Genomic DNA, 16,979 nt, shown 5'->3' on the forward strand with positions numbered 1-16,979 from the left:
TTTTATTATAGTAATAATAATAGCAGTTCACTACTCAAAAACGTGGAGCACCTGGACTCAAACCCGGAACCTTTTGGTTATAAGGCAGCAGTTCTTACATCTGCACCATCCAAGAATACATGTCAACTTTCTGTCAATTAACATTTGAGCTTGGGTTTGTAACTCATTGACAGCAACATGTAAATTGAATGTTTTTTTTTTTTTTACACTTCGGTTATATTCTTGAATAAAAGTGTATGTATTTATTTGATATTTGGACTAGGGTGTTGTACTATGTTAGCCATTATGAATGTAGTGAAAAGTCAAGCAAAATGACACCTTTTATTGGCTAACTAAGAAGATTACAATATGAGTTGCCTCGAAAGCTTGCATATTGTAAACTTTTTAGTTAGACAATAAAAGGTGTCATTTTGCTTGACTTTTCACCACTTTGATATTTGGACTAAAGTCACACATTACACACTTCACATCATTATTAGAGTAACATGTAAAAAGTTTCTGCTTTAGGTATGTGTTCAGCATTTCTTGCCTCGCATTTCCTTTCATCATACACTTATGCAGGTCATTGTAGACATGGAACACACATGAAATGCATGTGTTCCAAATAAGGATATATTACTTACCCTATACAACTCCAGGCACCTCACATGCAGATAAAGAGCCTTGAGCTGGGAGAACTTTTTGCCCAAGTTGAGCTGTGGCGGTGGGGGGATGGGATAGCAGGCTGCTTGTGCTGATTGCCTCATTTGCAAAACAAAAGATGCTGATGAGGAGAGGTGCGAAAGAATTTAAGGTGCCCGGGATTACGAGTTTTTTCGTTAGCTTCAGGGATTGTAGTGTTAACAGCAGCCTCCCCCCTTGTGTACGTAAATTTCTACTCCGTTTTGTGAACTGGCGGCACCCAGTGTCAAAGCAGTGCTACTGTTTCTGTGGTCTACTTTTCCTTTTTTATATTCACATCTTTAATGCGGGTTTGATCAAATATACCGAAATTAATTGCATATCGTTAACTTGATTGTAATTGTATATTAATTGCATATCATTTCACTTGATGTTATCATTTTGTAACAATATAAAGGTGCACATAATGGCCAAACTACCATGGCTATTTTGACGTTGTTAGAAGACATTGCAAATGGAAGAATTAGAAGAGAGCACGTATTTATAGATGATGATGACGACTAGCTTCTAAGTTGATTTTGATTTCCAAGAGCTATCCTGTTGGAGCTCTGTGCTGAACTGGCATCATCATTACAAAGGCAGACTTTAAGGAATTGTGCTGTACCTGCTCCTTTGGAAGTTCTGTCCACTCTTGGGTTTTTAGCCACAGAAGCTTTTCAGCATGAACTTGCTGAGTAATCAGGTGTTTCTCAGTCATCTTTGAGTTGTGCCATGCCAGCTGTATAGGATAGTACTATTTGCTTGTCATTCAGATACAGTATATAAGATTTCCTTACACTGTGGTTGAACTGCGAAACATCAAAGAACAATTTGCAGCAATGTCCGGTCTTCTAAATGTAATTGGAGTGCAACTGCACGTAACTGCATGCACATTGCTCATCTATAGTAGGAGTGCCTATTAAAACGGCAGCTCTGCACAGTCGCAGGTGCTTTTTCCAACTAGTGCGGCAAAAGGCAAGCAGTCCTTTTACGGATAAAGAGGAGAGAATTGATCTGTTGTGACACTCTGCACCAACGCTACACAATAAAGGCGCCTTCAGAGAATTAATTTGCTTATGTAAATAGAAAGCATTTCCACTCTATTAATGTGCTGCTCTATAGTGTACAGAATGTGTGTCGCATTGTGCAAGCATGTAGCCTGCTCCATATATAATGTGGTACACAATCTTGGCTTGTTTGTACCTGAAGAGACGCTGTATGATGAACCTAACCCACCAAATGATCAGTCAAATCGGACAGCATTATAATTTCGTTTGAATCTAATTAGCAGAATGTAAAAACAGGTAATTAGATGAAGCATTTATTTTTTAACCAATTCCTTTAATTTGTGGTCAATATCACATAGTACAGCCCTTATACTTCTTAGTTCATTGGCTACATCCAGCCTCAGGAAGAGGAAAGATTAAATCAACTGCATGTTCACTCCTCTTCTATGTGACAGTTAATACAACGGAAAACATTTGGTAGCCGATTATCCTAATGCAAACAGTTAAAATCTAAAATATGTTGCATCGCAGGATTAATAATTGTGTGATGCAGGGTTGATTCCAGGTAGAAACTTAAAATCTGCTTTCTTCTCCACAGGGTGATGACTTTCCTGGATTCACCTTGGATGATGTTGCTATTGGAAGTCCGCTGCGATCAGCGCATCGCTTTAGGAGGAGTAAGTACCCTCATAATTATGATGAATTCAATCCTAATTTCTTATAAACTATATGTATATTTGAACATAAAAATCAATGCAGCTTCAGTCAGTCAGAAGAGTAATATGTAATGTATAATAATGTAAAGTTTTTTACACACATTCTGAAATATATAAGACGTGTAAAGATTTGGATGGCAAACGTAACCCAGTTACTTTGTGTTCTTTACTCATGACTGTTACTCTCACTTTGATGTGAACCTTAAAAGTGACGTTTGTTTAAACAAATGTTTTATTATAAAGCAAATATGAACCATAGATAGAATATTTTTCCACTCGTATGTGTACTAAAACCTGAAGCAGTGCTCCGTTAGGGAAGTAAGGAGGTGAGGTTTTGAGACCTTAGCTTAATAAAGTTCTTTCTGCTAGAAAGTTGTTGCTTGTTGTGATGGCTAGATTCATAAGTATTGTAAATCTGTGGATTGACATTTAAAAGCAGTACTTCTTGCACTGTATTGTTAAGCAATGCAAAAGAACTTGCATGAAGCCATCCTTGTTATAAACATTTTTACTCAAAGCACATGTGGCAGAATTGGTGCGGACTGTGTTATGCAAGCTACCTCTTTATTTAGTATTGCAAAATGTCTTTTATCCTAGTTGGTGGTGCAAGCATGGCAGCATTGAATTGATAACATTCTTCTGTTAGTTTTTTGCTTGAAAAAAGGCAGTGGCAATCTGCTGTGCTCATTACAGTGGGAATTTCATTTTATAACCTTGTGTTGTATGTGTGACTTCCTGCTTAGTATTTTGTGGGAGAAGCAAGGTTGCTTTTGAGCTGCTGATCAATCCAAACAAAAAGCAATTATAGATTAGCAATTTTTACTTTTTGTGAAAATAAAAATCAACTAAACACATTAAGTACATACTGCATTGCTCTTTGTAAATGCTACCATAAAAAAGAGCACTTCAACATGCAGCATGACTTGATGCAAGTAATCCAGAGACTTTAATGACCTCTTCTACAATGTAATAGGGGATGGCTGATATGTGGTATATCCTATTTGAGAAATAATTTTTAATTTAAACAAACTGTTTTTTAATTTAAAAACAATGTCCTTTATATTTAAGGAAATAATGTTTTTATTTACACTGAAAATCATTTCATCTACACCAAAGTACAACAGCGATTGTGTTTTACATTTGTCTACAAAGTACTTATACTTCAGAATTTAATGATCACTTTTTAGAACTAATGCGGACAGATAGCATGTTTCAAGTTTTCGGGTTCTCATTTATTGTTGGGTTTGAAACCAAAATGAGTTCAAACTGCAGAGGATAGTCTGACTTTGAAATAATATCCCCTTTCAAGATTAGTTTGTTAGGTTAATTGTCAACTTGCAGATCTTTATTGGAGACCTTTCAATGAAAGTATCTCTTCATGATTAAAATTGGGTACTTTCATGTGAAGTAAAATGTACCCAGCAAAGGAATGTTGCCATGCTCTCCACTTGATCCTGTTGGAATAGGCTCAGGTTCTTTGCAATTGTTTTGCAGCATGGATTAAGTACAGAAAAACAAAAGAAATGCTATTGTTAATAACATCAGGTATATTGTGCTCAAGGTAGGAAATAACCTTGGACAGAGCACTGGTCTAGCATAGGGTATGCTTTCTGTAATACCTGAAGTTTGATTTCTAATGTTATCTTACACAGTGAAAAGTCAAAGCTGTATCCTCTCAGCGGGGGCCAGTGAGTGGTCAAGCAGCTGAGATAAGCAGTGCTGAGCACATATTTTTAGGAAGATAATTGCCAAGCTCACACATAATGTAGATAGTGGCAGCAAACTACAAATGCCATCTTGAAATTTTGATTTAGTTTGTGTGAGTCAGTAAGAATTTTCTACCTCCATAGTTCATCCTTCCTTTGATGTTCTATAATTGTTAAATACAAAAGTTATATATCGTATCATACATGTACCATTTATTGACGATATATAAAGATAGTAAAATATTTTTTTCAGTTCTTACCGGTTTTAGTGCAAAAATGTATTTACACTCATTTTGCCTCAGTAGTGGCTATATCGAAGTGATTGTGTGGTTACAGCCATTTATCCAAAAGTAAAAAGTAAGAATAGAGATTAAACCCAGGGCAAGGTTCACATTGTACACTAGTGATTTGCAGCCACAGCCTAATTAAAATGTGTTTTGGCTGTGTAAAACTAAAGGTGAATGGACAGCTTCTTTTTCACCATTTCCTCCCCTGCAAGTGGGGCATAGGTAGAATGCAAAATTTGGCAGAAATTTTCAGTTGTATTTTTGTTTTATTTGTCAGCAAATCCCTTATTTACTCACTCTCATGTTTTTTCTTTATTTCCTTTTTCTGATTAGAATTTCTGAGCTGAATAGACTAGGCCATTGTGGTATAGTGCTCCCATGGCTTAACAAAAGGTGGCTAGATTTTAATAAATAATCATGCCCCAAAGAAGGTGCTGTCTCTAAGGATGAGTAGCAGGGTGACTGTGCCGCATACATGTGTGGAGGCGGGTGGATCAGTTTTGTGCCTTAATGATTCCATGAAGGGAGCAGCTCCTCGTACCTGCACTCAGTTAGGTAGCAGAGTTTAAGAGGAGCCTGCTTGGGCGAGAGGAGGGAATTTCAAGAAACAAAAGAAAAGAGAGACATCGGGAGGTTAAAAGATGGGAGAGAGAAGCTGGCAGGAAGACTGGAGAGTGTGGATGCAAGAGCGAGTGAGAGAGGGGAAGCAGGCAACAGTGAGGAGTGCCCCTCAGGGTAGTGTGTGGCGGAAGCTCAGGGGCTGAAGGGAGGTTACTCCAGGCGAGTGACGCTGGGAGCTGGAGTGACTCATTGCTCGCTCCCATGTTTGTCTGGTGAAGGTAGCAGGAGTTGAAAGATTGAAGGCAAGGCTCTGATGGGAAGCCATATTGAAGCCATGGACAGTAGGGACCTGAGCCTGGGTTTGGATTGGAAGCCATGGGACAGCAGGGACCCGGACCTGTGAAAGTAGGTCAACTGGGCCTGTTGGTTTGATGTCGCTCTGTGCTGCGAGTCCTGAGCAGGGTAAGCCAGGGAGACATCCATTTTAAGAAAGACCACTGGGGTCTTGATTTTTAAAGAAAAATTCCTGCTGTTGTAACGGATTATTTATGGAAGTGTTTTTAACCTCCACAGCACTTTGTTTTATGGATTATTTTTCTGCACTGTTTGAATAATTTTATTTTAATTGTTGGAATTTAGTAAAAGCAGTGATCACTGTTTGCACCTACCCGTTGCTGCTCTGTTTGTCCTCATTTGCCCGGCTTATCCCCTGGTTACGTTATTGTGGCAAGTTCAAGAGACTCCTGGAGGGGACTGGTAGTAACGAGCTAACCTGCACTATCTTGGCCATCTTACCCCTAGCAATGTAACCCAGCTTCTGCTGGGGAATTCCTATTTACTCCCATGCCAGCTGAGCAATATAGTCTTTCCATTGTGTCCTTGGGCTGCTTCAGATTGTTGTTCTACTGTATTGTGTTACATATACCCTTTCAGAGTGGCACTCTGGGGGCATCTAAATTTCTAGGATTAGAAATTACCAGGCACCACATTCTGAAAGTTTTTAAAACACGAGGTAAGACAAGATTTTGTGTTGTTTTTTTTTTCTTTTTTTTTTTCCAATTTTGCAATTTTTTTGTTCCCTTTCTTTGACTTAAATTATAAGTCATATCATATAGTGTCATTTATGACCTCACCAAAAAAAAGTTTTATTTGTGGATATATATTTAAAGCAACTTAGCAGTCTTTCCATTGACACTGGGAATACTCTGTTACAGTACATAAATACATAGGCATGTGGTCAAACCTTAACACTCGGGGATGTTAAAGCAGGGATAACCACCCATAAATGAGACAAAATATTGTTATAGGCATAAATGTACTTTGCTAGAACTTTAATGCAATGTTTGCACAGTAAAATATTTACCAGACCTCAAAGATTAGCAAACATGTTCACTATTTCTCGGTATTCAAATACTAAATAAAGTTCATTTTTGATTAAATGTAACTTTTTCAGGCTCAGGCTAGTTGTTCACTTCACCAAGCTACATTCTGCCTGTAAGACAAAGCGCCTGTAGATTAGTTAGAAAACAGGTAGTTGTAGCTCAGTAGCAGTGCAAATGTTGTAGCTCAGTAGCAGTGCAAATGTTAGTGTTGTATGATCTTTGAGAAACCACAAATTGCACAGAGAAAGAAGGACAGAGAACGTGTCATACTCCTATTACATCTACATCTCATTGTATAAATAATGTGGCAAAAGCACTTTACTAATACAGTGCTTACATTATACAGATCAATAAGACATGCAATGCTAACAATCATGACTGCTATTAATTTTTCTTTTTGTTTTAATGTAGAGTTTAATAATTAAAAAAAAAAAACAACAAAGCCAATCATTGTGCCAGATTGTGTGGATATTCATTATTATTGGATATCAAAATATTAGAATTTCATTGTAGTCTGTTCTATTGAATTTTAATGATCAAAAACAGCTCTCAGGATTGAACACATGATTTGTTACTTCTTTTCTAGGTTGCTTTGATTAAATCAATTTCCTCTAGTCTGTATTTTTTTTTTTTTTGGGAGAGATTTTCTTATTGTTGGTAGATTGCATGTACATGTTGATTGAATTGATAATTTTTTTTTAATTCAACTGCAAATATAATGTTCTTTTTTCTCTATTTTAAGGTAAAATGATAACAGTTCTACCCAAGGGTGATAGTTCATCAAAGCATCCTTTTAGAAAATCAGTATCTGAGCCTGAAATTCAAAAGACAACTGTGCAATCTACAAAAGCAAATAATCGACAGAATATTTCAAGGATTGTTAAAAAGACTTCAATTTCTGTTGCTGCTCCACCGCCAAAACGTACAGTTTCCAGTTCCATGAAGAAAACGAGAGCTAGCTTGAAAGAGGGTGCATCAAGTCTAGCTCAAATGAGAAGGAAGCGGGGCCCTGCAAGAAATCTTACTCGACCTAGGGGGAAGGAAGTCTCAAAAGCAACTTCTTCTACTAAAAATCCAAATAAAAGTAGACGTACGGGTAGGCCGTGGGGTGCAGTAAAATTAATACCAAAAGGGACCAACAAAAAGTCCACCTTAAATGATAAAAAGCCTGTCAAACGGCTTAAAGTGGTGGGCTTCAAATATGTTTCTAAAGCCAAGAAGCTTAGAGGAACGCAGCTGTCAAGTGCTCATGTAAAGTTAAAGGTGGGAAGGAAACCTAAACAACATACAGGCAAGGACAAGCAACCTATATCTTTGAGTAAGAAATCAAAAGCTTGTGATGGGAATGCCAGTGTAGTAGGCAGACCTAGAGGTGCTAGGAGATTTTCCCAGCTTGGTAATAAGACTGAAGTATCTGTGAAAATAAAGGATTTGAAAAAAGATAGGAAACGAATTCCTAAAGCTTCAGCTGTAGCACCTAGTTTTACAGAGGAAGATGAAAAATGTAGTTCAAATATTCAGACTGCATCAAATAAGATTTATGTTAAAGGAAAAAGAAAGAAGCTTACTGACAATAAGGTAATTAAAGAAAAGATTCCTGGGTTGAAACTAAGAAGGGTCAAGAAAATAGCCACACGTTTAACCAGTTCATCAGTAGAAGTATCTTCAGAATCAAGTAGCAACAAACTATTAATTTCTGGTACACAGCCTGCTATAGGAGAATTTTCTACTTCTTCAGAAGCAAAAGCTAGTACGTTTGTATGGACTCTGGTGAAGAAAAGAGGGAGAAAACCAAAAGTGCAGCAGTTAGATATTGAAAAGCAGACAATACCAGAAATTCCAGATGAAGAACAGCTAGCTGATTCTGAAAGATGCGTCATTGAAAATCCCATAATTTCTCATGTAAAACACAAGAAGAAAAGGGGAAGACAGAAGTCTTCATTGAAACAGAAAGAAGAGTGTAAATTAGATATGGGAAAAGATTTTCAGCCAAATTCAGAAGCTGTGATTGAAACGCCAGTAGAAAATGTAGTGCCAGATAATGTGCCATTATTAGAGGGAGAAAAAGAAGAACTTTCCATTCAAAATGTTTCTGAGACTTTATCCAGCGAAGCCCCCCTTACTGCTACATTCTCAAGTAAACCAGCGAGAAACGTACAAGTACTTAAACGAAAAAGAGGTCGTCAACGAAAGCCAAAAAGAATATTTCATAAAAAGGTCCAAGAACCAACATCTGAAATCGAAAAAGCTGTTAGTCCTTCTCCCATTCTTCAAGATGTACTACCTGGCCCCTCTTTAGTAGAAAATCTTTCACCTCAAGAGACCACACCGAAAACAAGACATTCTAAAAAAGGGAGACCTCGTCGGCACAAATACCTCAGAGCTCCCAAGTTGGCTAACAGTGAGGAAATTACTCCTGTGAGAAATAATTCTGAAGCTGACAGTCTTGAGGAACAGGAACTTGTTTTGAGTCTTCCTGCTCCAGACATTGTAGAAGAACAAACTGAAGATATAAAACTTGACATGACAAGTGAAAATGATGGGGGTGAAGAAGGGAAAATAGAAGATGGGATGCAAGCTGAAACAGAGAAATTGTCTGCAGATACATCTACTCCAGTAAGAAAGAAACTTGTTCGTGTGTTAAAGGCAAAATATAGAAGGAAGGCTGGTCATCTGGCAGCTTCTATCTCTTTTTTACCTGTAAGATCAAAAGGACGTCCGTCTTTAGCAAAGAAAGTTGATAGAGAGCTGGCACAACAACTTCTTTCACAGGCTGAGAAGGGTACTGTTGTTGAGCACCCTGCTTCAAGAGATCTAAAGCGTGGCAAGTCTAGATTTTTAAAGAATATAAGACACTTTATAATGCCTGTTGTGAGTGCCCGCTCCTCAAGAATTATTAAAACTCCAAAAAGATTCATGGATGATGATGGGATGTCTGTTCTCCCCCGTAAAAACTCTCCCAAGAAAGCTCTTCAACTTCCCTTGCACTCAAAATTTCCTTTGGAGCTAACGAAAGATGATGATTTAGCAGTGCCCAATGAGCAGTCATTGCCAGAACGTGACCAAGAATTCGTAGCTGGAGATAACAAAACAGTGGATTACTGTGAAGATGAAGCTGACGAAGCTGCTGTTTCTCAGGAATTAACAACACTGATTTCCAAACAACCTCCTTCTCCAACAAATAGTGTTTCAGACGTTATCTTGCCTGAAAAGCGAAGATCTTTGCTCAGGGAACCAAGCTTCAAATGGAGCATTCTTGGTGGTACTGTGAGTGATGTGTGTTCTTTAACAAAAGGTTCTAAAGAGTGTGTTCAACAAAGCAAACAATTAGTTACTCCTCATGTGCCTCCTGATGACACCTTATCTTCACTAGCTGTAACACCTGCCCTGTTAAAAAACACAGTTAATTTTTCTAAAACTGAGGACAAACTGAAAATTTATGAATCTCTTAAGAAACTGACAGCCAAGGCTAGCAAAAAAGTAATTAAAGATGTATCACAGCATGATACCTTTGAAAATTCCTCCTTATGCTTTGAAATGGATAGCAAAGATAAAGAATTAGGCAGTCCAGAGCCCAGCTCTGTTGATGACTGCATAGATACCCATTCCCTTAATACCGAGCCTGAAGAGAAAATAGAACTTGACACCCCAGAGAAAGAAAAGCTAAAAATTGAAGATATTGACTCGCCTGGAGTTGTTCGAAAAGTAGCAATACGACTTAAGTCCTTGAACACAGAGCTAGCACAGGAAAATGGTTCATCTCCCATATATTCAGATGATATCGGAGAAGTTCAAGATGAGCTGCCAAATGCAGATCAAATTGCAGAAAGTGATAGAACAGAAGTTGAAGAGAAGAGCTCAGCCCATAAAATTCGTCTCACTGGAGCCAATAAAAGAATGTTCCACTTGCTGAAGAGGGCAAAGGTCCAACTCATTAAAATTGATCAGCAGAAACAACTTAAATGCTCACAGGTAAGAATAATGAATAGTTTGTTATAATTATTCCATTTACAGTCCTAACCTGAAAATGAGCTGCAGCTACAGATGTGGACAAATTTATTGGTACCCCTTCAAGAAAAAAGAAGAACCCACAATTGTCTCTGAAATAATTTGAAACTGACAAAAGTGATTGGAACTCATTACTATTTATTCTGTATTTAACAAAAATCAGACTTTGCTTTAGAGTTTTGATTCAACAGAATATTTCCAATAATAGCACACATGAAAATGGCATGGACAAAATTATTTTATCAACAGGTTGTTTCTTTGTGAGCAAGCAGCTCAGCTGTGTCTAGTTTGATGGGGGACTTCTCCAAACTGCATGTTTCAGTTCTTTTCATAGATTTTAGATAGAGCTGGGCTCATAGGCCACTTTGGAATTGTCCAGTACTTGGTTCTTTGTTATTTTTGGGTGGTTTTTGTTGTGTGTGTTTGGTCATTATCTTTTTGGAGGAACCATGATGAGTGACTGAGACAAAGCTTTTCTGACACTGGGCAGTACATTTTGCTGCAGAATGTGTTCATAGTCTGTATATTTCATTGTTCCTTGCACAGACTCAAAGCACCCCATGCTATATGCAGCAAAGCAGCCTCAAAATACAGCCAATCCTCCATGTTCCACAGTAGGTATGGTGTTGTTTCCTTTAAAACCTTAATTTTTTTTGTCTATGGACATAGAGCTGATATGACTTGCCAAAAAGCTCCAGTTTTGTCTCATCTGTCAAAGGGACATTCTCTCAGAAGTGTTATGGCTTTTCAACATGCATTTTAGCAAATTCCAGTCTGGCTTTTTTTTTTTTCTTTCAACAGTGGAGTCCTCTAGAACTGCCTTCTATTGAGCCCACTGTCATTCAAAAAGAGACAGATGGTGCGATCAGACACTGATGGACCTTGACCTTGGTGTTCAGCTTGTATCTCTTTGGAAGTTGTCCCAAGTTTTTTTCTACCATTATCACTGTCCTTCTGCCATTCTGGGATCAATTTTTCTCTTGCAGCCATGTCCTGGGTTGTCACAGGATCATCAAGCTGCTTGAAGATGGTCTTATAGCCTTTGCCTTTAACATCCATCCATCCATCCATCCATTTTCCAACCCGCTGAATCCGAACACAGGGTCACGGGGGTCTGCTGGAGCCAATCCCAGCCAACACAGGGCACAAGGCAGGAACCAATCCTGGGCAGGGTGCCAACCCACCGCAGGACACACACCCACACACCAAGCACACACTAGGGCCAATTTAGAATCGCCAATCCACCTAACCTGCATGTCTTTGGACTGTGGGAGGAAACCGGAGTGCCCGGAGGAAACCCACGCAGACACGGGGAGAACATGCAAACTCCACGCAGGGAGGACCCGGGAAGCGAACCCAGGTCCCCAGATCTCCCAACTGCGAGGCAGCAGCGCTACCCACTGCGCCACCGTGCCGCCCTGCCTTTAACATGCTAGTCTAATTTTCTTGCTGATCTCCCGAAACAATTCTCTCCTTTGAACATCATCCAGAGAAAGCAGTGTAGGAAAAACGATGATACCAAACAGCAGAGTGACTGCTTTTCTCCATTTAATCAAGCTGAATGACTGATTGGAGACATGTGATAATAATTAAAGAAAGAAATTAGTCTGAAAACTCACTCTAATCCATTTATTTCTGATCTTCTCTAGAGAACTAATAAATGTGTTCAGGCCCTTTTGAAACATCTTTGTAGAATAAGCAATAGTTTTTTTCTTTTTACTCTTGCTTTGTTTTCTTGATGACCTATCAAGGCATGCAGGTATACATGGGACCATTGCTTTTCATTTAATCACTTTTCAGGAGGAATACAGCACTTTTTCAATGAGCTTTGAGGGTACCAACAAATTTGCTCACGTTTGTATATACTTCAGTGATCTTTATTTGATTAGTAGTTTTATAATTATCCTGTTTAAAAAAACATGCAGTTTATTTTGGTAATTACTTTTGTCAAGAAAATAAGTCTCCAATATATCAATGAAAACTGCATATTGCATGCAGAATACATATATGTACGGTCATATGAGAAAGTTTGTGAACCCCTCTTAATTCTTTGGATTTTTGTTTGTCATTGGCTGAGCTTTCAATGTAGCAACTTCCTTTTAATATGTGACATGCCTTATGGAAACAGTAGTATTTCAGCAGTAACATTAAGTTTATTGGATTAACAGAAAATATGTAATATGCATCATAACAAAATTAGACAGGTGCATAAATTTGGGCACCCCAACAGAGATATTACATCAATACTTAGTTGAGCCGCCTTTTGCAAATATAACAGCCTCTAGACGCCTCCTATAGCCTTTGATGTCTGGATTCTGGATGGAGGTATTTTTGACCATTCTTCCATACAAAATCTCTCCAGTTCAGTTAAATTTGATGGCTGCCGAGCATGGACAGCCTGCTTCTTTTGGGTCATTGTCTTGTTGGAATATCCAACCCCTGAGTAACTTCAACTTTGTGACTAATGCTTGAATATTATCCTGAAGAATTTGTTGATATTGGGTTGAATTCATCCAACCCTTGACTTTAATAAGGGCCCCAGGCCCTGAACTAGCCACACAGCCCCACAGCATGATGGAACCTCCATCAAATTTGACAGTAGGTAGCAGGTGTTCTTCTTCCGCCATGCAAAGCGCTTTTAGTTATGACCAAATAACTCAATTTTTGTCTCATCAGTCCAAAGCACTTTGTTCCAAAATTAATCTGACTTGTCTAAATGAGCATTTGCATACAAGCGACTCTGTTTGTGGCGTGAGTGCAGAAAGGGCTTCTTTCTCATCACCCTGCCATACAGATGTTCTTTGTGCAAATTGCACTGAATTGTAGAACGATGTACAGATACACCATCTGTAGCAAGATGTTCTTGCAGGTCTTTGGAGGTGATCTGTGGGTTGTCAGTAACCATTCTGACAATCCTGCGCATATGCCACTCCTATATTTTTCTTGGCCTGCCAGACCTGGGTTTAGCAGCAACTGTGCCTGTGGCCTTCCATTTCCTGATTCCATTCCTTACAGTTGAAACTGACAGTTTAAACCTCTGAGATAGCTTTTTGTAGCCTTCCCCTAAACCATGATACTGAACAGTCTTTGTTTTCAGATCATTTGAGAGATGCTTTGAGGATCCCATGCTGTCACTCTTCAGATGAGAGTCAAAGGGAAGCACAACTTGCAATTGACCACCTTAAATACCTTTTCTCATGATTGGGCACACCTGTCTATGAAGTTCAAGGCTAAACGAGCTAATTCAACCAATTTGGTGTTGCAAGTAATCAGTATTGAGCAGTGACATGCATTCAAATCAGCAAAATTACAAGGGTACTCAAATTTTTTGCACGGCCAGTTTCTCACATTTGATTTTAATTTCATACAACTAAATACTGCTTCACTAAAAATCTTCGTTCAAAAACACCCCAGTACTCAGATGGTCCTAGGAAATGAAAGACATACCACTGTTATCTTTTTTTGTTGAAAGTAGAGTAAATTATTATGCAGGCTGAGAGGGGTTCCCAAATGTTTTCATATGACTGTATGTATGTATGTGTGTGTGTGTGTGTGCATATATATATATATATGTATATGATATATAAAATTATACTCTCACACAATTAATTGTTTAGTCATTAATTGCACTATAACTGTTTTTGGTGCTTAAATATATACATTTACTATATTTGTACAGGTGGGGATTTTTTCTTCAGTTTACCAGCTAGACGGTCATAATTTTTGAGGTGTAACTATAAATATGGATTACGGTTTTAATTTTGCAGTATTTATTTCTTACCAAAACATATACTGTATGACACACACAAATAATAAACACAAATCTTTAAAAAAGTTGCAAATGTATCAAATATTTATAAGATGTGTTTAAAAAAGAAACAAGGTTAACATGTTTAAAAGGGTTTTAAGTAAGACTCATTTTGCTGTTAAGCTAACAAGGATATTGTTTTGTAAGCAGCAATTTCAAATTCTTCTTTATCATTTCTTTTTTCAATTAAAAATGTAAGCTGCTGCACTTAACACAAGCTTGCTGACCAAACTCACATGGTGTCCATACTTGGATAGGAGACCATCTAGGAAAAGCTTGGGTTGCTGCTGGAATAGGTGTTGGTAAGGCCAGCAGGAAGTGCTTACTCTGTGGTCTGAATGTAGATTCCAATGTCCCAATGCAGCTAAAGGGATACTGGGCTGTAAAAAATGGTGGTGTTCATTGGATGGGACGTAAAACTGAGGTCCTAGCTCTTTTATGGTCATAAAAGATCCTTTGGCATCCTTCATAAAGAACAGGATTTATCCCAATGTCCAAGCTAAATTGCCATCCATGCCCTGGTCATTCTGTCTTCCCTGTCATCCCCTGTCTCTAATTGTCTATTTCTCTCACCTCTATACCACCTGATAGCTCATGTGTGGTGAGCGTACTCATGCAAAAATGGGGCCCATCCCATTATCTAGGTGGATGCTTCACATTAGTGGTTGTTGAAAAGCACTCTGAGAAGTGAAAAAAGCACTTATAAATGTAAAGAATTATTATTAATTAAAAGACAAAATAAAAATGTCTGAATTGCATTAAAGCAACTTTTCTTGCTGTTTGATTACAGAAAATGACTTCTTTGTTTCCTTATTCTCAGCGTATTACTCCACTTTCTTTAAAGTAAAAGCTAATATTCCAATCATCTCTCGCTCTTTGGTTAAACATGCTTTGACTTACTGGTCAAAGAAGTTTGTGGCAGAAAAAACAAGATTTGCTGCCGGCTCACTTTCTGTCATACCTCGCAAAAAGGAGCACTAACCGTAAAGCATAGAAAAGCAGGAGCTTGAAAGATACTTTTTTGTGATTGTCCAATTTATCGATCACCAATTGAGTCTTTTGTAGTGAAAAATGGTCTATTTAGTTTGGCGCTCCCCTAATGTTTACTTTTTTTTAATGTTTAATTTTTTTTAAACATTTTTTTCACACCTAACCTTAATATTATTTGTTCTAACCTGAACTCACACTGCACCCTTGTGAATATATGTATCATTTTTTTTTAGCTTCTTTCTGGATCTGGGACAGTGAAAATCAGTCGAAAAGAGTCCAGAGATAAGAAAAAAAGAAAATTGTTAAAAATGAGGAAAGAAGTTCAGGATGTCTCCGAACAAGATGAAAATGTGCTACAGGTACAAAAATTATGATAGTTGTAAAGTATTCTGTGCTATTAACATTAAATCTTTAATAACTGCAGTTTATTCCTTAAACCACCTGTCCGGTAACTGTTTCAGACTTTTGGCACAAAATGCAAATAAAATATTATTGATTAAAAGCAATGTACAGAATCTATTTGTAAAATTATTTAATCTCAAATGGGTCATAATGCTATATTTATGCATGTATGTATTTGTGAAGTTTGAAAGGTGTTTTTCTAGTTAGGTGATACTAATATGAAGATAGGTTAAAATGTTAGTTAAAATATTTTTTTTAATTTGCTTTCTAGATTTTCCTTTTTTTTTTTACATTTATATTTTTTGGCACTTGTTAGATTTTTTATGTGCTATTTTACAGTTTTATTCCTAAATGACAACATTTTTACCTCTTGCAAATAACAGTTTACATCATTTATATATTTTTGGTCAATTGTTACTTAGAGGAAAATAATGTTAGAAAAATTCTAGTTATTCACCCCACTAACTCTTTATAAGTTTAACATCACTTTAATTATTGTTTGCTTACATTAAAAAGTTCTACTCTTCACAGCTCATATCTTGCAGTCCTGGAATCAGTCTGCTCCATCTGCCTTTCTACCTAGATTGATATCTTCTGCAAGCTTATCTAATTTGCTTATTATTTTAATTTATAACATATATAAATAATATATACACAAATACACAATGCACACCTTATTTTTTGTATGTCTTGTCTGATTGCATACAATAGCCGCAACCTGTTACTTCTGGACCACGCATCAAACATGTGTGCCGAGATGCAGCAGTGGTATTGGGGCAGCCAAGAGCAGTGGTACCTGATGACATTCCTCGTCTCAGCGCCTTACCACTACATGAGAGGATGGAAATTGCTGCTTCTCCTATTATAGAAGGTAATGACATATGGCAAGTTTAAGTTAATGAAATGTTTACCCAGATAACCTATTATGATGAAAATGGTAAGTTCAAAAGGTTTTTCGGGTTTTATTTCTATGTTAACAATGGTAATGAAGTGAGCCGCAAAAAATGTAATTTTTATTTGCTACAAGTTTCAAATGTAAACGTACTAACATCTGTTTTAATTTGTTGCTTTCTCCTAATATTGTTAAATATACAGTGCTATGAAAAAGTAATTATCTAGTTTTGATTTATTAGAATTATACTGTTGACTTTACAAATAAAGTATTACAGCATTTACACTGTCAGTAAAATACTTATTTGGAGGAATATGTGTATGCATCTTTTGAAATTCAGAGAATGAAGACAACTTACATGGGAACTGAATAATCCATTTTGTAATCCACTGTATATGCAGAAAATGACATTCTGTAGCTTTTTTCTGTCTTTGCATTGTAATTGTATATATAATGTACTGTTTAGTTGAGCAATGGTTTGGTGTTTCAGAGAGGGAGATTTAGCTAATATGCACATTTATTTAAGCATGTCTTATAAACATTTGTGCATATGTGTTTGA

General features: G+C 37.3%; 1 protein-coding gene across 1 annotated transcript in view; it reads left to right on the forward strand.

Annotated features, from left to right (window-relative positions):
- Positions 1 to 16,979, forward strand: part of kmt2bb (lysine (K)-specific methyltransferase 2Bb) — a 105,342-nt gene that overhangs the window by 18,359 nt on the left and 70,004 nt on the right. Inside the window, exons 2-5 of the mRNA XM_028823033.2 lie at positions 2,266 to 2,344; positions 7,062 to 10,291; positions 15,359 to 15,484; positions 16,239 to 16,398. Coding sequence (XP_028678866.1) covers positions 2,266 to 2,344; positions 7,062 to 10,291; positions 15,359 to 15,484; positions 16,239 to 16,398 — 3,595 coding nt within the window. The remainder of the gene's footprint in view (positions 1 to 2,265; positions 2,345 to 7,061; positions 10,292 to 15,358; positions 15,485 to 16,238; positions 16,399 to 16,979) is intronic.

Source organism: Erpetoichthys calabaricus, chromosome 17, assembly GCF_900747795.2.
Source record: "Erpetoichthys calabaricus chromosome 17, fErpCal1.3, whole genome shotgun sequence".
In the NCBI taxonomy this organism is placed as follows: domain Eukaryota; kingdom Metazoa; phylum Chordata; class Cladistia; order Polypteriformes; family Polypteridae; genus Erpetoichthys; species Erpetoichthys calabaricus.